At 34.6% G+C, this 24,828-nt stretch overlaps 1 protein-coding gene across 1 annotated transcript in view; it reads left to right on the forward strand.

Moving 5' to 3' along the window:
- Positions 1 to 24,828, forward strand: part of crb (cell polarity complex component crumbs) — a 111,457-nt gene that overhangs the window by 51,881 nt on the left and 34,748 nt on the right. The window contains exons 3-8 of the mRNA XM_072539654.1: positions 7,898 to 8,100; positions 12,975 to 13,170; positions 13,361 to 13,974; positions 18,350 to 18,692; positions 23,494 to 23,771; positions 24,473 to 24,659. Of these exons, the coding sequence (XP_072395755.1) occupies positions 7,898 to 8,100; positions 12,975 to 13,170; positions 13,361 to 13,974; positions 18,350 to 18,692; positions 23,494 to 23,771; positions 24,473 to 24,659 (1,821 nt within the window). The remainder of the gene's footprint in view (positions 1 to 7,897; positions 8,101 to 12,974; positions 13,171 to 13,360; positions 13,975 to 18,349; positions 18,693 to 23,493; positions 23,772 to 24,472; positions 24,660 to 24,828) is intronic.

Here is a 24,828-nt window from a genome sequence, read left to right on the forward strand (position 1 = left end):
TTCTCTATTCTTCTTTATGGCTTGGAAGCGTGGACACTAAAACAAGTCCATCTGAATAAGTTGGCCGCCTTTGAATTTTGGTGTTACAGAAGAATCCTACGAATATCATGGATTCAAAGAATGTCAAACGTGGAAGTAACTAGAAGGATAGGAAATGAGGCGGAAATAATATTAACTATCAAAAGACGAAAACTTGAGTACTTAGGACATGTGATGAGAGGGCAAAAATACGCATTATTACAACTTATTATGCAGGGCAAAATCCGAGGAAAGCAAAATGTGGGAAGACGGAGAATATCCTGGCTTAAGAACTTAAGGGAATGGTTTGAATGCAGTAGTGTAGAAATTTTTAGAGCCGCAGTCAACAGAGTCCGCATAGCCATGATGATTTCCAACCTTCGATAGAAGATGGAACTTGGATAGAAGAATAAAGAATCTCATCGTGCGGCATAATGTTATTAAAGAAATTTAGCCAGTATAAAAACATTTCGTCTTTCAATAACAAGTAAGCCCGAAGCTTGTTGAACGTTTTGAGTATCTCGTTCCTTTTCAATGATTCCTTCAAAACATTGCATGATATCATCTTTGTGACTGAAGATGGTGATTACATCTCGGATGTCGAATGTCCAACGAGTATCAGATTCCTGGTGGAGATTTTCTTTACAACATTGTTCAGTACATTCATACGTTTCGGAGAACGAGAAAAGAAGGACGAAAACCCAGCTAAGTTAGCAAAAAATACTTTTACCATTTTATCCTCAGAAGCTGCATTCGAGACAATTAAATTGAACTGGTGTGTAAAGTTCTATTATCACTGTGTCCCGCTTGAATTATGTCCAATTTTGGTTTAGGAGGTTCTAATTGTTTTATATTTAAACATTTTTTGAAGTATTTGTCCTAATAAAGCTTAAACTATTAATATTTGTTGCTATATTGAATTATCGGATATCGACAATAATAATTTCAGAATTGAGAATTGTACACTTACAAACCAAAAACGAAATATCTCGGGCGGTGTCCCTGTGGTCCCTGACTAAGTACATAAGATTGTTAATGGAAATACCGCAAAGTTGCCAGTTACTACCTGCATCTAAGGAAATTTCTCATTTCGGACATGGTAAGTCATCATCGAGCTAAATAGACGAATCACGTTGGGATGGGCGGCATATGGAAGGATGAGAGACATTTTTAAAACAAATACTCCAATTCACCTGAAAAGGAAGGCATTTAACCAATGCATCCTACCAGTCTTGACCTACGAAGCAGAGACCCTAACTTTAACGAAAGCTACTGCCGAAAAACTGAGGGTAACACAAAGGCGAATGGAGAGATCAATGCTGGGTCTGACCTTGAAAGATGGCGTGAGAAATGAGGAGATACGCCGACGAACTGGCGTTGACGATATTATACTGCGAATCAATAAACAAAAGTGGAGGTGGGCTGGACATGTTGCTAGAATGGAAGACGGAAGATGGACGAAGAGATTATTGGAGTGGAGACCAAGAGCCGACAAGCGAAGTCGAGGCAGACCACCCACCCGATGGACCGACGACCTAAGGAGAATAGAAACAAACTGGATTGCAGCAGCTAGAGATAGAGAGAACTGGAGACGTTTGGAGGAGGCCTATATCCAACAATGGATGTGAAAACGGGGCTGGATGATGATGATGAAGTCATCATCTACCGCCCGATAATTTTTTAACTTGACAGCACTGGGCAGGTCGCTGGAAGAATTGCCCATCGCATCGGGTGAATGTATGGGTTTTAGAGCGTCGTCGGAAAGGTCAGTAGTACGTTCGCGCATTGCGCCAATGAAAACAAAGCGCTAAGTGGACAAGAGAAAAATAATAAAAATTTATTAACTTTTTAAATAAAGAAAAAATTATTCAAAATAAATTGTATTAGATATCTAGTATATTGAGTGAGTTAATGGTAGGGCGGGATCACAGTGCCCCCCACTGGGGCTTACTTGCTCCTACTCCTCATACATCCATTTTGCTCCTCAGATTCACACGTAGTATATTCTCCTGTCTCCACATATTAGGTCTTTTAACACTCTTCCATATAGTCGGCTTAGCGTGGAGGTTATGATTATTCCTCTGCAATTATTAGGGTCTTGTTTACTTTATTTCTTGTGTATCGATGTTATGCATCCTTCTTTCTATGTCTGTGATACAGGCTCCCCATTTATAATCTGTTAAATAACAATGTGATTATTTTTATTAATCTAGTGAATCCCTTTTTTTAGAAGTTCTGCAGGCGTTTCTTCGGGACCTGGAGCATGTCCATTTTTTAACAAGGTCATTGGTTTTTTAACCTTTTCCCCATTTATCGTAATCGGCTCTCACAAAACCTGGATTACATTTCCAGATGGAGTATTACATTCTGGCCTTGTTTGTTCAATAGTGTTTTATTCTTCCTATCTCGATGCTGTTATGGAGTCATAATACATGTGTTCAGCTTTTGGTATTTATCTTTCCAAGTTTGGTTTTTGGTGTTACAGCATGTAACATATTTCTTATTATTCATACCGAGTTCGCCTCTGTACTATATTTCTTTGCAATGTATTTACCACAAAAAGGTCGAGTTTTTGTTAAATGTCTCATAATTAACAGACTCTTTAACTTCAAGTTTCTTAAATATTTTTGCCTCTGGTGCAGTAATAACCTTTTTTTGGCTAATGTATTTTTTATTTGTCATCCATGTTTGTTTTGAAAGAAAAAAAATGGTTTTTTATTGTTTTTATTGAAAAAAACAGAAAACAAATCAAATTGTTGATAAAACAGACATACGAAAGAAAATGGAAAATACAGAACGTGGTAAAAAATCAGTGAAATTTCAATGACCAATATCGTCTATTGCCTCCCCTTGCTCTACTAACCTCTTGCAGACGACGGGGCATACTCTCAATTTTTCTCCGGATTACATGTTGTGGTATGTTATTCCACTCTCTCACTAACAGATCCTTAAGCTCCTGTCCGTTGTTAGGAGGAGGTGTATGGGTTTGAATACGTTTTTTCAAATCGTCCCAGAAATGTTCGATGGGATTCAGGTCCGGAGACCTAGCTGGCTGGTAATTCCAACTTCGTCCAAGTATTACATACTGATCCTGGCAACGTGCGGTCGCACGTTGTCCTGCATAAAAACGGCGTTTTCTCCAAGCCCTGCCATGTTGGGCATAACATGTTCTTCCGGAATCTCCGTAAGGTACCTTCGTGCAGTTAGGGACCCATTTTCGATGAAGGGTAACTCTGTGTGGAAGTCGGAAGATATACCTCCCCAAGCCATGACCGAGCCTCCACCAAATGGCATTCTTGGAGCAATGCAAGCTTGTGAAAATCGTTCACCGTTTCTCCTCCAAACTCTTACACGTCCATCGGATCCAGTTAGGCAGAAACGGGATTCATCTGAGAATAACACTTTGCTACAATTGTTAATTCCCCAATGCGCGTATTGTCGAGGAAAAGCTAATCGTGCAACTCGAGGCACCCGGCGAAGTGGCGGTCCTCTAGCCATTACACGAGAAGATAGTCAAGAAGAACGAAGTCTTCTTCTGACTGTTGCAACACTAAAATTGCGATTTCGTACTTCCTCTAGACGATTTTGATGCATAACCGCAGTTGATGTCCAGTTTCGTAAAGCCTGAAACACAAGGAAACGGTCATCTAGTGCCTTGGGCCTCCTTCTTCGTTCAGAGCCAGGTCGCCTGATTAGTAAACTTGCCTTCTGAAAGCGTTGAAGCACTCGTTAAACCGTAGAAAGGCTTACGCCAACAGTTCTTGCGACTTGCCGTTGAATGTGACCGTCTTCCACAAGTGCAACAATTTGTGCCGTTTCAACACCAGTCAAAGGCATTTTTGTCAAAAAATAAACACTATTAATGGCACTAATAAACACTAATGGTGGCAATAATAAACGTTTGTCCGTTGCATTTGAACAGAAAGTCGAAGTACAAACGAGACATTTAAAACAAGCGGAGTTACAGGTAGCGTTCACTTTGGGAAGTGTGCACTTTACCGCGAAATCGGCACTATTGGAATTCTGGAATTCTTTGTTACAAAGGAAACCGCAAATATTCTCAGAAACATGCATTAGTTTGTATTTGTGTTATTATTATTTACGATAAAGCTCGTTAAAAATGAAATATCGGTGATTTTCAAGGTAACCCGGATTTTATGATCGCGAGTGTATAAGAAAGATTATTTACATAATATCTGTGGCTCCGAGCCGTCGCTACATTCAAAACAATTTGAATCGACCCTTTTTCACACCTGCATAAATTAGACCCATATTTATTTACACAGTACCCGAAGAGCGGTCATAATAATTATTTTATTGCTTTTGAATTTTCAACTCATAAAGCCATAAAAAATATGTAAAATATTCTCTAGTTTGAAGGGTTATTTTTCTACAATCCTGCAAAAATCAAAAATGTTTTATTTAGATATATAAATCTTCTTAGCGCCCAAACCAAGGTATAATAAGGGGGGTTTAATATCATACGATTTTTTTGGAAAATATTCAGAAATATGCATATTGTTTTCTTGATTTACTAAGTACTTTAATAACTCTAGATTTGTTGTTCATTGACTTCTGATAAGATTCCAACAAGTTCTTCATAACGGTCATCTATTTTCTAATAATATCACTCGTTTAAAATCTTTAAATTTCATGTAATTATCAGGATTAATTTTTCACATTAGTTTTTAGAATTACAGTTGCATTAGACCAATTTATAATAACCGTGAGCTCGTAATAATTATTGGCATGTTACATAAATATGTAAAACAATTATAAAACATATTATAATCTCACAGAAAATGAACTAAATGTAGTCGGTTTAAATGTCTGTCATCATCACAAAAAGCTGTAATAGAAGAAAGGTAAGCGCAATAAAATTTTTATTGCCCTAGTGTAAAAAAGAACCAGTTTGTCATTAAATATAGTTCAATAAAGTTTTGTTTTTTGCATGAACGCAAAAAGTATTAAAAACAGACATATTAATAAAGACTGAAACTGGTTGCACAATATGTTTAGACATTGCTCTTTACTTTAGTCGTCAAATGGAAAAGCCTTCAACATGTTAACGAAAAGGACAAATTGTTGATTGGCTTAATAAAAAAGAAGTAAACAAGGTATGCTTTGTTAATACGTCAACAGATGGCGTTAAGAGCAAACATAATACTTCATTCAATTATTTGAATATAACATAATTTGTTTAAAATATAAATAATAAATAATTAATAAAATCACTCTATTCAATTTTAAAAATAGTATTTCGTTTTAAAAATATAGGAAGCATAGTATAAAGGTCGCGCTAATCTACTGTACCGCTTTCTGTGACATCTTTTTTTTTTCATTCGTATTACTATTCATTTTCCTGTTTAACCCTTAAGTACCATGGCGGGGTCAAAATTGACCCCCGCGTTTTTAATGCCAAGTTTTGCTACCGAAACATAGATTGAGCATTGCGCGCTTTCTGCTAATCGTCGACCGGTAGGTGATTTATCGATCTACGAAAATTCCGTTAGTTTATCTGTTACTACTGCAGAGTTAGGCACGCATAGGGTCAATTTTGACCCGCTTATGGTATAAGTGTTTCTAGTGCAATTAACGAGTAATTTGAAATGGCGGGGTGTAGTCGCAATAAACGTCCTCTGACACAGAAAGAACTTAAAGAGGAGCGACAAAAAATTATGGACAGTGGACTAGATAGTGACAGTGAGTTTTTAGACCAGGCTAGTGAACACAGTGATCACGAAACAGACAGTGAAGAGGAATGGGACGATGATGACGAAAAAAATTGGCAAATTAATAATTCCGAAACTGGTAATGAATATTCGGGTGAAGAAAGTAATATAGCTGACTCAAGGGATGTGTTTTATGGCAAAAATAGGTACAAGTGGTCTAAAACTTCTCCCACCTTTTCTCGTACACGTAAGCATAATTTAATTAGTCATTTACCTGGTGTTATTGGAAAAGCTCGAGCTAGTATGCCAGAGAAACCAGTTGATGCTTGGGAATGTATTATTAGCCACGATATATTGCAAGAAATTCTTGAGAAAACCAATGAACGAATAACTAATATGGCTTCTAAATATAATTTACACAATTTATCGTGTCAATATACCAATCATCTTGACATAATTGAATTAAAGGCCTTCTTAGGCTTATTATATTTAACTGGGGTATTTAAATCCAATAATGAAGATTTAAGGTCTTTATTTGCTACGAATGGTACTGGCCTTGATATATTTCGAGCAACCATGTCACTAAACCGATTTTATTTTTTGCTTGGAAGCCTTTGTTTTGACGACCCAGCTACTAGACAAGAACGTATTGCGCATGGAGATAAACTGGCAGCTATATCCAATATTTTTAATATGTTTATAATTAATTGCCAGTCCAATTATAGCTGTGGTGAATATCTCACAATAGATGAAATGCTTATTGCATTTAGAGGAAGGTGCCAATTCAGGATGTATCTCAAAAAAAAGCCAGACAAATACGGTCTGAAAATGCAGTGTTTAGTAGACTCTAAGACACATTATTTGCTAAATGGTTTTATATATACTGAAAAAGATACACGCAGAGCAAATCCAAAAAAGTTATCCATCCCCACTCTAGATGTTTTGACACTTATTCCACCAATTTCTGGTACAAATAGAAACATAACAGCAGATAATTGGTTTTCGTCCATTGAGCTCATAAAAGAACTGAGAAGCCATACAATTTCATATGTTGGAACTCTAAAAAGAAATAAAGGAGAGGTTCCTGCTGAATTTCAACCCCAAAAAACAGGCCACTTAATTCTGCCTTATGTGATTTTACAGGAAGCGAGAGCCTTGTATCTTTTGTTCCTAAGAAAAATCGTGCAGTGTTGTTAGTGTCAACTATGCATCATTCCAATACAATGGTTAATGGAAAGCCAGAGATTATAAATGTTTACAATGAGACAAAAGGTGGGGTGGATTCATTGGAGAAGAAATGTGCATGCTATAAAACTGGCAGAAGGACTCGTAGATGGCCTCAAGTAATATGGTTTCGCATTTTGGACATTGCAGGATTAAATGCTAACGTAATTTTTAATGGAGTTCAGCAAAATCAAATAATGGAAAGAAGATTGTTTCTAACCACTTTAGGTCAAGAACTTATTAAGGCCCATTTAACTCGTAGAGCTCAGCAAACTTGTTTACCGAGAGAAATTCGTAGTGCCATTTTTAAAGTTTCCGGACTTCAGGAACCAATGCCTGCCGCAAATCCAGAGCCACAACGACGAAAAAAGAGGGGAAGGTGTAAAATATGTCCATATTCCAAAAACCAAAAGAAAGAAAGCTCATCGTGCGATAAATGTCGAGATTTTATTTGCAAAAATCATTCCCGCATACAGACGTTATGCATAAGCTGTGTTGAAAATTAAGGTAAAATCATGCTTGTCATTTTTGAGATACGAAATCTAAATCGATTTTTTTTATTTTAGGTAGGAGCTATGATACCTAGATTTCACCATTGGATATAAAAAAACTGCACATTGTTATTATTTTTCTTATAATTCGAGAAAGTGCATAGCTATGTTAATTTGACTGAATACAAAAGTTTTTTTTAAATAAAGTTATATCTAATTAACCAAATTCGTTTATTTTTATATAAATGTAAAAGTATCTGTAAACAAAATAATTTAAAATAAAACCAGTTAAAAAAAGAATATTTTTTGATACAAAAAACAATGGGGGGTCAAATTTGACCCTGCCATGGTACAAATGTTACTATTTTTGGCCATGGTAGTTAAGGGTTAACATCAATATATTTTTCGATTTTATTCGAAAACTGTTTATTTTTTTTGCAAATTGTTTTTACAAAATTATTATTTTTACAACATTAAATTATTTTTTTTTAGGTGGGAATCTATTCTCCCAGCAACTAAACGACGACCTTATTGAACTTTCTGTAAATTCTGACGAGGTGGGTTTCGAAGCAAGGACCGGCGGCAAGAAATATGAACATAAGATTTTAGGAAACTTTCTAAACAACAAATGGCATACGGTGTATCTTCAATATGTGTCAGGAAACTTAACTATTGAAGTAGACGGTAACATTCAGGTATGTTATATTAGATTTAAGAAATTACAAATACAAAAGTTCATTTTTACATTCTTTAATCTACAAGACTGCTTATTACAAAATTACAAGCTTGTCTATTTTATATTTAGCAAATGAGGAACGGAAAACAGCATTTGGAAGTCATATCTTTGAACTTGGTGACAGCTTCACATACCTTGGCTCGATAGTGACTTCATCATCATCATCATCATGCAACCTCTTCTGTCCACTGCTGGACATAGGTCTCTCCCATTTTTCGCCACTTTTCACGGTTCTGTGCTTCTTGTTGCCATTTCTTTGATATTCGTCCAATGTCGTCCATCCAGCGTGTTGGTGGTCGTCCAATTCCATTTCAGCTTGGCTATACGTTCGACGACATCACCGATACCTGTTGTTTTCCTTAAGTCTAGATTCCTTATTTTGTCTTTTTTTGTCACGCCGAGAATTGATCTTTCCATGCGCCTTTGTGCCACTCGCATTTTTAGTGCTGTTGTTTTTGTGAGCGTGAGAGTTTATGCTCCGTATGTCATAATAGGAAGAACGCATTGGTCAAATGTCTTCCGTTTCATAGCTATCGGGATGTTGCTCTTAAAGATGTCTCTTAGTGAACCATATGCCGCCCAAGCAAGTGTTATTCGTCGTTGAAATTCGCAGCTCTGGTTGTCCTTGCCTATTCTGACTTCATGACCAAGATATATGTACTTTTCTGTCAATTCTACCACTTGATTTTGGATGATTACGTGTTCGCTGGGAACTAAATTTGTCATAAATTTGGTCTTACTGATGTTCATTTTTAGACCTATTGTTGAAGATACGTTTTCTAATTCTTGTACCATTTGTTGTGCTTCACCCAGATCTTCGGTAATAAGTACAGATGATTGAGCATTTCTTCATCTATTTTTATTCCTCTATTTTCCCACTTTAGCATTTTAAAGGCGTATTCGGGGACCGTTATAAATAATTTAGGTGAGAGAGTGTCGCCCTGTCTCACACCTCGCTTGATATGAATTTCTCTGGTGGTATCATGTAGTTTTACACGCATTTGTGGCGATAGTGACTAGTAACAATAAAACAAGCGAAGAATAAACCTTACAAAAGGGGCATACTATGTTCTCCAAAAACAATTTCACTCAAGAAATATCCAAAGGAAAACTAAAATTATGATACACAAAACACTGCTGAGGCCGGTCCTCACATACGGGGCGGAAACACGGACTCTAACGCAGAAGGATGAAAGACTTCTGGGAATATTCGAGCGTAAGATACTCCGCAAAATATTTGGAGCTATAAACGATCAAGGGCAGTGGCGCAAAAGATTTAATTTCGAATTATACCAAGTCTTTAATGAACCAGATATCATAACGTTCATTAATAAAACACAGTGACAAAAAGCAGAGTTCGACCGTGAATTAGGTGGTTAGATGGAGTGGAGACCGACTTAGGTATACTAGAGATCAGAAGATGGCAACACGTTGCCAGAAACCGAACAGAATGGCGACGAATCTTAGAGCAGGCCAGGATCCACAGACGATTGTAGAGCAAAAGATAATGATGATGTCTATTTTATATTGTCATTGTATATGTCACAGTTTTTCCCATGCGCCCTTTACTATTCTCCTCCAGCTTATCCTGTTTATTTTTTTCAAATCGATCTGGACCTTTTACCTGGTTAGCTTTTTTCTTTTTCTTCGTGAGTCTTCTATTCAGTAGAATTTTATGCATTCTATTATTTTCTAATCTTTGCACACGCCCTAGCCGTCGTATTCTAGTTTTTCTTCTTGGCCTTTGTTTAGCATCCACGTTTCGCATAGATATATTGCTGTCGTTCCTATTAACGTTTTGTAAATTCTTTCTTTTGTTTTCCTTGACACAAATTTCGATTTCATTAGCGATCTCAGGATTTCGTACTTTTGATTACTCTTTGTAATTCTTTTTTTTTATTTCCTGTTCTTATCAATTTTTGGACTGTTTCGAAACTGTCGATCTGTCCTTCCTTCATTTGTACTGTTAGGCTTATCTCTTGTTTATGCCTTTTCGTGTACCATGTCCAGTTCTTCTTCTCTATTCATCATCATTGGCTTTTACAACTCTTCGTGAGTTTTTGCCGCGTTTACTATTGCCTTCCATTGATTCCGATGCTGTGCTATTATTTCCCATGGCCTTACTTCCATCTTCTTCAGGTCTTCCCTGACTGCGTCTTTCCACCTTTTTCTAGTCCTTCCTGTCGATCTTCTACCATCTGGTCTTTCCCAAAACACATTGCTAATCAGTCTGTCGTCATCACTCCGTACCACGTGGCCTGCCTATCTTAATCTATGGCTTTTATGTATCTTACGATGTTTCCTTTCCCGAAGAGAGTCTCTATTTCATTGTTGTATCTGCTCCTCCATTCATTTGTCACGCTGTCCCTGCAAGGACCATATATAATTCGCAGGATTTTGCGTTCCCATACTAATAGCTTATTGATTTCTTTCTTTCTCAATGTCCATGTTTCACTTCCATATGTCACTGCTGGTCGTATTATGGTTTTGTACATTTGGATTTTGGCACGCCTTGAGAGAAGCTTTGACCTCATTAGATGTTGAATGGCAAAGAATGATTTATTCCCCGCCAGTATTCGTATTTCAACCTCCCGTTCTCCTGTGTTTTCACTGGTAATTGTTGCTCCTAGGTATTTGAATTCTTTGACCACCTCAAAATTATTATCGTTTATGGTAATGTTTTGTCTTATTCGCTGTCGTTCCTTTTTTGATACGACCATGTATTTAGTTTTTTCTTCGTTTATTTTCAGGCCTACGCTTAGTGTTGCTTCTTCAAAGTTCGATACTATATCCTTAACTTCCAGTGTTGTCTGTGCTACTGCATCTACATCATCTGCAAATGCGAGAATAATCTTTGCTCCTCTGGCAGTTAAGTCTGGTTTGACTCTGGTATAGATTTTTCGCATTGCATATTCCAATGCTAGGTTAAATAGTAATGGGGACAGCGGGTCTCCCTGTCTGAGTCCGGTGCTTATGCCGAAAGCCTTTGAAGTTTTGCCTGCTATTCTAATTTGTGCAAAGGAATTGTTGACACACATTCGCGCAATCATGGTCAGCTTCTTTGGTACGCCTAACTCCATCATTGCACTCCACAGTTTTAAGCGATCTATGGAATCATATGCTTGTTTGAAATCTATGAAGATCTGATGTACTTCTTTATTATATTCCCAATACTTTTCTAGCATTTGTCTGATAGTAAATATTTGGTCGATTGTTGATCTTCCAGGTCTAAAGCCGCATTGGTAATCGCCAATAATTTCCTCTGTATATGGCAGTAATCGTTTTAGTACAACTGAAGCTAATATCTTATATGTAGTACCGATTAGTGAGATTCCCCTGTAGTTGCCACATGTATCCTTTCTGCATTTTTTATGTATTGGCACGATAATACAGCCACTCCATTCTTTTGGCATTATTTCTTGTTCCCAGGCTTCTTTCATTAATTGGTGTATTTTAGTTTTAAGTTCATGCCCTCCTTTTGAATCAGTTCTGCATCAATATTGTCTAGTCCCGGGGATTTGTCATTTTTTAGGGTTTCTATCTCGGCCGTTTGGTACTCACAATTTGCTTTATTTCCATCCGCGTCTACCTGGACATTTAGAAGACTTTCAAAGTATTCAGCCCATCTTTCGATTATTTTATTTTCAGCTGTAATCATTTGCTCATTTTTATCTCTCACAAAGTTCGGTGTTCTTATATATGCACCTTTCTTATGTTGTCTTACTTCTTTGTAAAATTTTTTTATTTTGCTTGCTTCTGTGTTCACGTTCTACTTTTTCAATTTGTTGTTGTAAATGTTGTCTCTTTTTTCTCCTTACTGTTCTTCTGGCTAAGGCTCTCTCTCTATTGTATTGTTCACGCTTTTCATCCGTCGGGTTTGCTACGTAGTCGATTCTTCTTCTTCTTCTCTATTGTTATTTAGTAAACCGTGGAAATAGGTCTTTTACCTTTCCAGTATCTCATTATGCAACACTTATTAATATCCCTTCTTCACTTTTGATATATACCCTCTGATTCTGGTATCCTTTATCTATCTTTTTAATTTCCTGGTAAAATGACTTTATCAATTTAAATTTCTTTCAGCTTATTCTTGTGTTATATTCTTTTATTTTCTTCTACATCGTTTCTTCGCTTTTTCACATTCTCTGTCATACCAATTCTTTATTTGTTTCTTTCTTCTGTGTGTTGACAATAACTTCGTCACTTACTTTTATTGTTCAGATTGTGGTTCTAGCCTGTTTGTTTCTATCTATCTGAAACCCAGTTTCTATCTTTTGCCTATATTTATTTTTTATATTCTTGTTCATTAAGAGAAATGAATTAATTCCAGTGGAGCAGTGGAGATCTAGGTGTTGATATATTAATATTATATTATGAGCCAAATACCCCTCATTGCGACCCTGTGCGTTAGAGAAATCAAGAATTCTCTCCGCCACCACAATATTCTGCGAACTCCGATAAAGAGAATATTCTGAGTTCCCGAAACATTTGATCGTCAACAGTTTCGAGATAGTTCGTTCACATTATATAAGCCAGCAGGGGCGGGATTTCAAATTATTATTGCCAATTCTACGCATCAGTGCGGATTCTTCTCAAAGTGATAAATATTAACGTAATTAGTTATTGTAATATTTGTAATTAAGTGAGTTTTGAGTTAAATAAAGTTAGTTAAACCATTTCGTACTTCACTTAATCTTTGAACCTACAGAACAACGTAAAAATATTGATTACTAAGTTAATATTACAATTAATATAATATTAAAATATAGTAATAAGGCTATTGATTAATAATCGACTATTTTTAAAAACTAAATTAATAATAAATGATTTTAGCTTTTGGCAAATTCAACATATCGAAATGAACTATTGGTTAGTCCCGGACTGTACAACGAAGGAGCTGCTGTTCTACTCATAGGAAAACAGTTCAATGGATGTCTTTTGGAAGGACCAACAGTTGTCTTTGATCCAAATCTAATTAAATCGAATCATAATGTTCTTTTTAAATCTTGCCCTATACCATATGATTCATGTAAGTATAAATGATATACAAGCTATAACAAATAATTCAGATTGAAATGCGAGAACATGATGTAAAGATATTTTGTTTATATCAATGCATTTTGGTTTCTTTTTTGGCGGAGTAGTTTTTCAAATGAATACTTAATGTTTGACTGATAAGTACTTAGTTTCAGTTTAAACAATGTTTTATGTCTTTGTAGGTGTACCAAAGGGCCTTGACTGGTGCGAAACAGAACCGTGTATGCGGCACGGAACCTGTCTTAGTAAACAAGACACCTACACATGTTTGTGCAACCCGCGATATTCTGGAAAAAATTGTGAAATAGACTTAGGAAATCCATGTGACAAAGTCCCGCCAATATGCAAAAACTCTGCTGTCAACTGCACCTCTGACCAATCAGGAGATTTTACGTGTACTTGTAGCCCTGGTTTCACAGGAAAAAGATGCGAAACTAAACTCAAGACTCAGCCCTTGTGTAAAAACAAAGCTTGCTTAAACGGCGGTGTCTGCGACGTCAACCCTGATACGGAAGAGACTTACTGCCGATGTAAAGAAGGCTTCGAGGGCGAAAATTGCGAAATCGACCAAGACGAATGTCTTTCTAATCCCTGCTTAAACGACGGAATCTGCTTGGACAGTTATAATAATTTTACCTGTAATTGCAATCATACCGGATACGAAGGAAGAATTTGCGACAAAGATGTGAACGAATGCAAATTGAATCCATGTTCTAGCCAAGGAACGTGCTTCAACACTTACGGTTCATATTTGTGCCAGTGTTTACCAGGATTTGGAGGAAGGAATTGTAGAAGTGTAAGTACTAATACAATTGTAACGATATTTTTTTTGTCCCTATAAGGATTGAACCAATTTAACTGTTTTAATATCGCTATTAACTGGATTTTACCACGTTTAGGTTAAAATACTATTACTATATACACATTAGGAACTCGAAGAAGTGAACCTATAAAGTTTAGCAAGAGGTTTAATACTGTACTGTGAGCATTGCCCCTTTGTTGAGTCGAGCTGGTTTGCGCTTTTCATTCTACCGAATTTTGTCTGTTTTTCATGTCTCGCTTTATAGGTAGAACTAAGCTTCTTCTCCCGATTGGTGACTCCTTTCGTGCTATTCTATTTTCTGCTTCCTATTTCATTTCATTATTTCTGCCATTCTGTTTTATATATTCTGAAATGTTTAAATTTTATTACTTGTTCTACTATTTTTTTTTCAATCTCTAGAGTCACCTCTCTAGAGTCTTATTGGTTTTGTTCATATTACTAGAATTTTTGATTTTTGTGGCGATATTTTCCATTCAATATGAGGTTGAATATTATTGGCTTAATGCGTCTCCCTATCTGTCAGCTCAGAACAACAAACAAAATACATTATAATTCAGCTCATATTGTAACTTAAGCAAACTATTTACTAAAGTACACAAACAATCCAGGCTTTTCTGCTCGTGTCGGAGAGTTTGGGCGAGGTTCCTTCAAAAATCATATAGAATCTGTTTGTATTATCTTTAAAATTAAAATGAATTGGGCGCCATTCCTTAATAGTTTTTCTTGTAAGGAAACGAGCTCAGACAAAGAATTAAAATGAAAAATTTAAAACAGAGTTAACCTTTATTATTTTGTAAGGAACAAAAAGTTATTAAAAGATTCTACGTTAAAAAGTTACTTCATCCCAGAAAAGAAATAAACAATCTGTGTTTACGGTATTAAATTACACATGAGAAGTGCTTATACGAAACTAAAATAAATTCATATCGTAAGAAAACAAACATTTTATATCTTGGCATTAGATTATGAATGAGAAATATATGAAAATAAAATTATACTTTATCCCAAATTTCGGAATTCGTTCACATAAAAAAAGTTTGTATATTAGGTAGAATGTATATATTTATTGTAATCAAAAGATCAATAATAAATCACTTCAGTTCATTGATAATCTTCACTGTTCACAAAAAAAAAATATATACTGGGTGGTCCTTAAGTAATTGTACAAACAGAAACCGTAGATTCTGCATTTTAAAATATTACGATTTAAGCCAACTGGTTTTAATAAAATGTTGATATTAAGCAAGATACAGGGGGTTAAAGTGGAAATTTAAAATTTTATTTTTTGCTATAACTTTTACGTTTGTAAATATTTTTAAACAAAAATTTACTGTTAGATGCTTTTGAGGAGGATAAATTATAATTTTATACATACTTTAATGTAACTAATAGAGGGCGCCACATATGCCACATGTGGGGCATAAATTTGCGCTTAACTCTTTTGCTCTTTAAGTTAGCTCTATTTGTGTTAAAAAATATGAAAGATACATTATTTTTACAAAGAAAAGGTATACTTGTTAGTAACCTGAAAATTTAACCGTTTTCGAGATAATCGCATTTTATAAGTCAGCTGCATAATAATTCTTAGTTTGATATTTGTGTGGTAAAGCACTGAATACCTGTAGATAAGCATAATTCATAGTTTATTCTTATTAAAACAACTTAAAAATGATAATGTACCATCACAAAATGCTTTGTTATGGGTGCCAAATGTCTTATTGGAGAAAAGATTCTTCATCTTCTTTTTTAGGTGCCGTGTTCGTATTCAAACATTGGCCGTCATCATGTTTACAATTTCCCTTTTCTATCACTTCTTAAGTTTCTATAATGGCGTTGTATTACTTTTTCTCTATTGTAAAATGCTGAAAACCCAAAATATGTGGTTTATGCAAGATGGTACACCACCACATTCTAGAGAGAAGGCAGTTAGAACATACTTAAAATCAACTTTTCTGAACGTTGGATTGGTCGTGGTCGTCATATTCCTTCTCAATGTGGTGAGATATTGATATAATTATTTAATTCATAAAAAATCCGAAAAGAATACTTATTATTCATTAAGTAAATTGTTAACCCATTTTTATTAGGACAAATAGAAACTAGAGCACAGGTATTGAATAACACATATGTGTCTTGTTTCATAATACTTTTGCTACAAATGTAACCTTAAAGACTCGGCATTTTTACAAAAACATCAGCGTTGGCCTAATAACCGATATTGTTATAAATATAGTAAACACACAGGCAATTTAGTTCAGCATAATATTAGTTCGTTAGTAAATCATAATAGTCCATTTGTTCGAGTTGTAATTATAGTTACTCGTAAGCTGTAACGTAATCATATAAATAAGTAATGTCATCGATAGGTTATTTCGTGTATATAAGTATATGCGTGTCTATAAGAATCCCATAAACATTCGCAACCAACTATGGGTAGAAATAAATACTGCAGCAGTTTCTTTAGAACCAATGATGCTATTTAATATGAGACGATCTTTTATGGAATATAGTGACAAATGAATTAAAGAAAATGGTGGACATCTTCTTCTTCATGTGCCTTGTCCGTTCCGAACGTTGGCAATCAACATGGCTATTCTGACTTTGTTTGCGGCAGATCTGAATAGTTCAGCAGATGACAATCCGAACCATTGCCGCAAGTTTTGGAGCCACGAGTGTCTTCTCCTCCCTGGACCCCTTCTGCTGTCTATTTTCCCTTGGACGATCAGTTGTAGTACTCTATATTTATTGTGTCTCATAACGTGACCCAAGTATTCCAACTTTCTTTTCTTTATACTTATTCCTACCTCTCTCTCTTTACCTATCCGGCGTAGTACCTCTTCGTTGGTCACGTGCTCAGTCCAGGACATATCGAACACTTACTTTAACAAAAAGTTATGTTATTTAGTTTAACTATTTCTTAATTTGATTTGTGAACAAAATGTTTTGATTATGCATTAATTTAACATAAAACGTAAACTGTTTGATGTAAAATCCTATTATTCTGTTATTTTGTCAAATCCTATTATTAATTATCCTGCTGATGTATTTATTTTATTTAATATTTCATTAACTATTAACTTTAGTTAAAGGTATTTTATACCAAAATTCAGAAGTATTAATGTTTTTGTCTATTTTTTCTTCGTTGCCTGGAGTAATTGCCTTAAATCAGAATTAAGCAGCTGATTTGTAAAAAGCGATTATCTCGAAAACTGTTGAGTTTTGAAGTTATTGACAGGTATAACTTTTTTTTTGTTAAAATAATGTATCTTTAATATTTTTTGTCCCAAATACAGGTAACTTAAAGAGCAAAAAAGTTAAGTGCAAATTTATACCACATATATGGCGCCCTTTATCAGTTACATCAAAGTGTGCATCAAATTATAATTTCTCATATTTAAAAGTACCCAGTTGTAAATTTTTATACATAAATGTTTACAAGCATGAAACTTATAGCGAAAAATAAAATTTTCAATTTGCACTTTAACACCCTGTATCTTTCTTAATATCAACATTTTATTAAAGCAATTTGGCTTAAATCGTAATATTTTAAAGTGTTGAATCTACTGTTTCTTTTTGTACAATTACTTACACTTTATATATACAGTACCAACCTGTATTATAAATAATCTAAGTAATAGATCAAACCTGAATTATCTAAATGCTCGTATTTTGTGTAGAAAGGATATAATTTTTTCCACCCTCTAGACACTCAGGCTGGCAGAAACGCTGAATCCATCGCAGCAGAAACACAATATCCACCATAAAAATATATAGGATTGGGCGGCTAAACAAACGGGATATTCTTTGAATTGTTGGTTTCAGAACACATCATAAATCCATAGCTATTTATATAACCTCGGACCAATAAACATAGTTCTAGCAAGTATTAAGGCTCTTGGTAAGAGTCTAAAATAAATATTTATTTGAAAAGGTATTAGAGAAAAAGAATTTTCCGGCTTACCTCGTCAAGAGACCACTCAAACAAAATTTCGTCCTGTTTGGACATTTAAAGAGAGAAAGTGGCGAGGAATTTACGAAGGCTCCAATTTTGAGGCGACTGTCGGAGCTATTAGGAACTACAGTAGCGTCCTTGAGGTAATTTAAATGCACTCGGCGGATAGATGGCGTGAGCAACATTGATTTGAATATTTACTGGGAATTATAATAATAAATTTTGAAACGGTTACAATACAGTGCAGAAAAATGTTTTTCCTGTCCTCCTAAATTTTAAGAATATTTGGTTTCACCGCAATGATTGACGTGCGCATAATTCGCTCGTTGTATTTCTTGTCTATTCATTTCTTGGAATTCCAACCCTGTATATTTATATCAAATTTTCTGATTTTAGGTAATCGACGAATGTCTATCGAAACCGTGCCAAAACAACGGAATGTGTATCAGCCATGGCGACAGATACGAATGTCGATGTATCAACGGTTACTTGGGCACCAACTGTGAGATAGAACCCGGTGGTCAGTTGCGTCAATGCGATTCAAACTCTTGCCCCTTCTATGCGGAATGCAAAGAAGTAACAGGCGGAGGCTCAGTGTGCGTCTGCAAACCCGAGAATCCTGGAGAATACCCAGACTGCAATACGTCCACTGTATGCTCCAGGAATCCATGTTTGAACGGTGGTACTTGTACGCCCTACAAGGGCTCGTTTAATTGTACTTGTCCCAATGGCTTCACGGGTGAGTACTTCACTGTTTTGTATCATTTTTGCTTCTGCATTTTGTAAATATTTATATAGAGAGAATTTTACTTTTAGACACCGTATCGTGATAGTTAAAACAATTGTGATATCAATATGAATATTTACCAATGCACAACAATTTACTGTATGTTTTCATTTTATTCTTAATCATTTACCATTATATTTACCTTTGCATGCTGCTTCATACTAACCTAAAGGCCCTGCATGCGAAAGGGCCTATCGGTGTAAGCCTGGAATCTGTAAAAATGGAGGAATTTGCATTGACCTGCTTACTCATTTCGTGTGCGTTTGTCCCAAAGGTTGGACGGGAATTTTTTGTAGCACTCAATCACGATGCATTACACGCCCCTGTTTGCATGGCGTTTCTTGTAAAGATTATGTGAGTATGTTGATTCGTAGAGCGCATGTGAACAGAAAAAATACATTGTTTATTCAAGTTTCATGGAATATCAGTTTTTTTATTATACAGCCATCGAAAAAAATCGTAATGTAAGGAAAGCATGGAATCACTTATTTCTTTGGCTCGGTAGTAGCCTACTCACCGTGCCGAGTGATTGTAGTTTGACATTGTCAATGTAGAGTTTGGTTAGGTCTATATGTTTAATAAATATTTTTGGAAAATGAAATAAAAATAGTCAATATTATAAATATTGGTTGGTACCATTTTTTCGTAATGCTGAAATACTTAATTAATTTATAAATCAACATGAAACATTAACATGGGAATTGAAAAATAGGTATTGCTAATAATGGTTCAAAAACGCAAAACCAGAGAAACGATTCAATGATATATTTAATTGAGATATCTTTGAGACTAGATGTTTAATTAAAATTTAATATATATATATATATATATATATATATATATATATATATATATATATATATATATAATGTTTACTATGACCCTGTTATTCATCACCAATTCCCAATCTGGAAAAACAGAAAATGTTGCATAAGTGTGGTTGTGTAACCTCTCAAATAGAGATTTCTTCCAATTTAAGTAATCTTAAAATAAGTTAGTCAATTCTAGTAATTATTCTAAAAGAAAATATAGAATATAATATTCAAAAGATTTGTGTTTTTTATATTTGCGAAAAAACTGATATTCCAGAAATTTGAAACGACAATGAACAGTGGGCGGTAAGTTTTGTGTTCATGCGGAGCTTTCTTACTTTCTACTAACACCCTAAGGTCACTTATTTTGGTATATTCACAGTTGGGTGGCTACCTCTGCACTTGTTTACCTGGTTGGAGTGGTAAAAACTGCGATGTCAAGTTGGGACTCTGTTCGAGCGAGCCCTGTCTCAATTCGGGACAGTGCACTGAAAATGGGACGCACTTCACTTGCGTTTGCACCTCTGGGTTTCAAGGTAGTAGATATAGTTCGTAGTTTAGTCAATAACATTTATCTTTTTACTTACATTTGTGTTAACCTATTTCTGAAAGTAAAATACATACATAATAGTGAATTTTTAGGACTAGATGATGATAAACTAAAATCTCTCTATTGTTAATAGTAAAAAATAACAAAAATTACAGTATTTTAATCAATTGTTACTAATAAATTAAAAAACAGTCTTTTATGCTCATCGAATTTATTATTATTTGTGTCGTTCATTGTAAAAGAGAGACTCCGTACCATATTTTCAAAAAATACATTTTTTGCTTAATGGGATTCAATTTAGTCATAACCTTCTTTATAAAAGTGAATCAGATTTAAAATTTGCACTAGGGATCGGCGCGTGAGTGATATTCCATTCCAGTTCACGCCCGTTCACAGTTACTTAATTTCACTCACGAACGTGAGTTCCTAAATTTAGCCCCGCTCACGAGCACGTGATTCACTCATGTGTCACGGGCACGTCATATAAAATCCATAAATTAAGTTTTAGACTTAATTAAATTATCTATTTGGGATTTGGGCCGTTTAGAAAGAGTAGCAGCAATCTATAAGACACAAAGTTTTCTGACATTATTGCAAAACGATTGCTTTCGTGTCCAATGCATTTTTCATGGACGTTAACGCTATTACTCGAAAACAATGAGGTGTATAAGCATTTGAATGAATACATAGAAGAGTTGTTTGTACCGCAAATTCCCAGATATTTCAACAACAAGAAACATCTAGAAGAAGAATTGGATAATAACTTCAGAGGTCATCAAAGCAATTAAAAATAGCATAACGGGAAAAGTCAGTGGTCCAGATAAGATATAGAGGTATTGAAATTAATAAATGAAGAAACCATTGCTCTATTCAATAAAATCTATAAATGCAAAAACAACAACGCAAACAAATGCAAAAAACAAAAAAAACGGGTGTGGCAGTCCGGTGGGACTGCCGGTAGAAGTTATACACGTGTTCGCCGTTAAAAATTTATATAAGAGTCAATCTGCACAATCATTACATATGTAATGCTATAGGTAAGAGAGAGCAGAAAGAGAAAAAGAATTAGTTATATAGGTATATGGTGCATCGTTTGCTGTATATAAACATTTGACCTGTAATAGGAGTATAGTAAATGAAGGATTGTATCAATATTTTAATGAAAATTATATATTTTTATTTTTATATATGTATAAAAGGAGTTGAATGCAAAAAAATTAAACATACTCTGCAGTAAAATTCATTGTTTATTTTGTTATTAATATAAAAATTACAATACAATAAATACACTGCAACATAATTCAATATAATAATACAATATAAAAATTAAAATGTAATATTCATAAGTATTTTAAACATATAACTTACTTTACGAAAATAAAAATAAAAAACCAACAACTCGGATTATGTTGTAAATTTTCATTTTATTTTAAAATTTATGTTTTTTGTGTATATTAGGTACATATATTTGATAAGATTAACATGAGGTTTTTAAATATTTCAAAAATAAAAAAGGAAATTCATAATTGGGATTCGAACTCACAACCACCAGCGTATGAACCAAACACGTAAAGGATTTGCCAATTAGACATGACACTAACGGATTTCAAAATTGACAGTTCTTGGTAAAACAGTGATTATTTTGAAATACAAAAGCCTAAAATAATTATAAACGTTTAATTTTAAATAATACAAAACATATCACATAAATAATAATATTAATACATATTATATTATATATAATATTATATATATATATATATATATATATATATATATATATACAATATTATGTAATATTAAATATATATACAAAAGGAACATTTTCTGTCTCTCTCTTACTCATTATCTTACATATGTAATGGTTTCAGAGATTCACTCTCATGCAAATTTCCAACGCCGAAAGTGCGTATAGAAGTATATCTTCAAAAAATGTAGGATGCACTGGAATGGATTCTGGATTTTGCCAATTGGTTGCTCTGAAATTGAAATTTCATTCAGATCACAGAAAAACCTACTTCAGACTTTAGAAGCACACTGTCGAAGATCATACAAATCAGCTCAGGCCCAAAGAATATACAAATACAAAAATTCCGGGACATTTTGATCTCTTCAATAATTGGTCTTCTTTAGTCTCAATAAAGTGAAGTTGCTTCCACCCGACTAATAAACAAATAAAATATTATAGTTTATTCGTCTTCCGGGTTTGGACCGTGTCATTTGTGAGTGACCCAAAAGTGGGTTCATCTCGACGTTTCGCTACAATTGTATGTAGCTTCTTCAGGAGAACAAAAGGATTCACTCCCTGCCTCTCGACGCGTTAGTGTTCTGAGCTGTTGGACGTGAATCCCTGTCCTGGCATTTGGTTTTCACCTCTGGCTGCGTTGAGTAGTTGAGTTACTGTGACCAAATGCCCATCTTGGTAGTTAGTATTCGCCTCTGGTTGCGTTGAGTAACTGAGTTACCGTTGCTAACTACCCATCTTCCTGTCTCTTGTTTTTCTTTTTCTTTTTTTTTTTTTTTGTTCTCCTGAAGAAGCTACATACAATTGTAGCGAAACGTCGAGATGAACCCACTTTTGGGTCACTCACAAATGACACGGTCCAAACCCGGAAGACGAATAAACTATAATTCTGACTCTGGCCGTGGAAGCCTACGATTTCATTTAAATAAAATATTGGGGGTCATTTTGAAGAACTCTAACTTAGCGGCTTCTATGCATAACGTTACAGCCGATAAACCATTACATGTTACTCAAAATCCTCTATCAAAAATGACTCGAAGAAAGTCTCACCTTAACCATCAAAGATGTTTCAGTCTGAAAATGCAATGCTCGCTTCGTAAAAAAAATCATCCGTGATTATATTCCACCAAATCAAGCAGCAAGTGTTAAGGGATGATATAAGTGATATCGTGTTAATATAAGGGATAAATAGAACCTACTTTCAAGGATAGAAAAAAGATGTAACCGTATAGAGGAAACCTATTTAAAATAATTGAAAATCTGGGAACTGAGAATTGAACGTAAACAAATTTAATTGTAAGAAAATCGTGTAATAAACTTTTCACGGAAATCGTATTAAATACGATCGAGCAGATCCACACAATGATATACAAGATAGTCTAATATGTCCGAATTATATGAAGGATAAACCAGAAAATAATTCAGAAAAGATGCTACACTACGAATTATTATAATTTTTATGTGTAATAAACAAAAATAGAGCACACTGAATGAGTACCCCTATTTCTTTTTATGCAATAATTTGCAAAATGTTAGTCATCTTAAAATTCATTTTGAATAATATTCCACAACAAGGAAATTCACTTTTAGAATGAAACGACATACATTTCATTAAATCTCACTGTAACTATAAATGATTTTCTCTAGGTAAAATCTGCCAGACCAACGTCGACGAATGTGCATCATCCCCATGTCAAAATGGCGGAACGTGCTATGATAGAATCAACGGTTTTCTATGTAACTGCACAGAATCCTGGATGGGGCATACGTGTGAAAAACCTTACGATATTTGTGAGTTGGGTCCTTGTAAAAATAACGCCACATGTATATCATCTTCCAACAAGAGGGATTTCACTTGCCGATGTCTATCTGGATTTGAAGGCGAAACGTGCGAAGTAAATATCGATGATTGTGTAGGAAATAAGGTAAGAAATCCTTCATTTACTGTTATCCTTATACTTGTAGTCTTACCTATTCTGTAAAGGTAGTTTAAACTGTGAGTGTACTTGGCTCTTAAGTTCCTTTCTATATTAGGAAGATTGGGAAGGATTCCTTTAAAATCTTCAACATCTGTCTCAATAAGCTCATTCTCGGCGTTCTAATGTTCTCCTGATTAGTTAGTCTTCTCCATTCTTCTTCCCAATGGCGGCTGGTGATAATTTTGTTCAGGAGGGCGCTGTTTCAAGAATACAAAAAAATAAATAGGTACTTACCAAAAGCCTACTTTTTAAACTGAGACTCAATTCTTCTATATCATCATGCTATATTCTTCCTTTAATAATACAAATTTTTTTAGATTTTTTGATACTCCATTATTTTTGTATTTCTGTGTAAAACTTCCTTGCTTTAATAGTTTTCTACTATCATTTCTAGCCGTTGTTTTCTCTTGTTTGTTTCTGTTATTTATGATTTTTTTCTATTTTTGCTTTGTTTCTCTGGTCCAGGCTTCTATTGCTGTCTTTCTCAAACCAGTCTTCTTTCTTTTTTATTTCTCTTTCCCCAAAGCTTAGATCTGTCACTTCAATCATGACTGTTTGATTCTCATTAATTTAATTATTTTCATTTTATTTTGTTTTGTAAGTAATATTTATAGTATCAATGTACATTTTGAATGGAATAATTTCAGTGTCCACCAGCTAAAATATGCATTGATTTAGTCAACGATTATGAATGCAGATGTCCGCCAGGTTTCTCAGGCGATGACTGTAGTATCGGTATAGATCCATGTGCTCAGAAACCCTGTCATAATGGTACATGCCTTATTGACAAGAATACCCATGAAATCATCTGTAATTGTTATCCAGGATATACAGGTTAGTATTTCGTTATTCTTACATATTTTTGTATTTTAATTTATATTCGTATAATACGTTTATAGTCCATTTCCATCATATTGATACCACATTATGTATGCAAACCCCTTAACTGTTGATACGGGTGACTCAATGAAAAATAGATATTTGTCAACAAGTTTACAGAAGT

Source organism: Diabrotica undecimpunctata, chromosome 1, assembly GCF_040954645.1.
Source record: "Diabrotica undecimpunctata isolate CICGRU chromosome 1, icDiaUnde3, whole genome shotgun sequence".
NCBI classification, from domain to species: domain Eukaryota; kingdom Metazoa; phylum Arthropoda; class Insecta; order Coleoptera; family Chrysomelidae; genus Diabrotica; species Diabrotica undecimpunctata.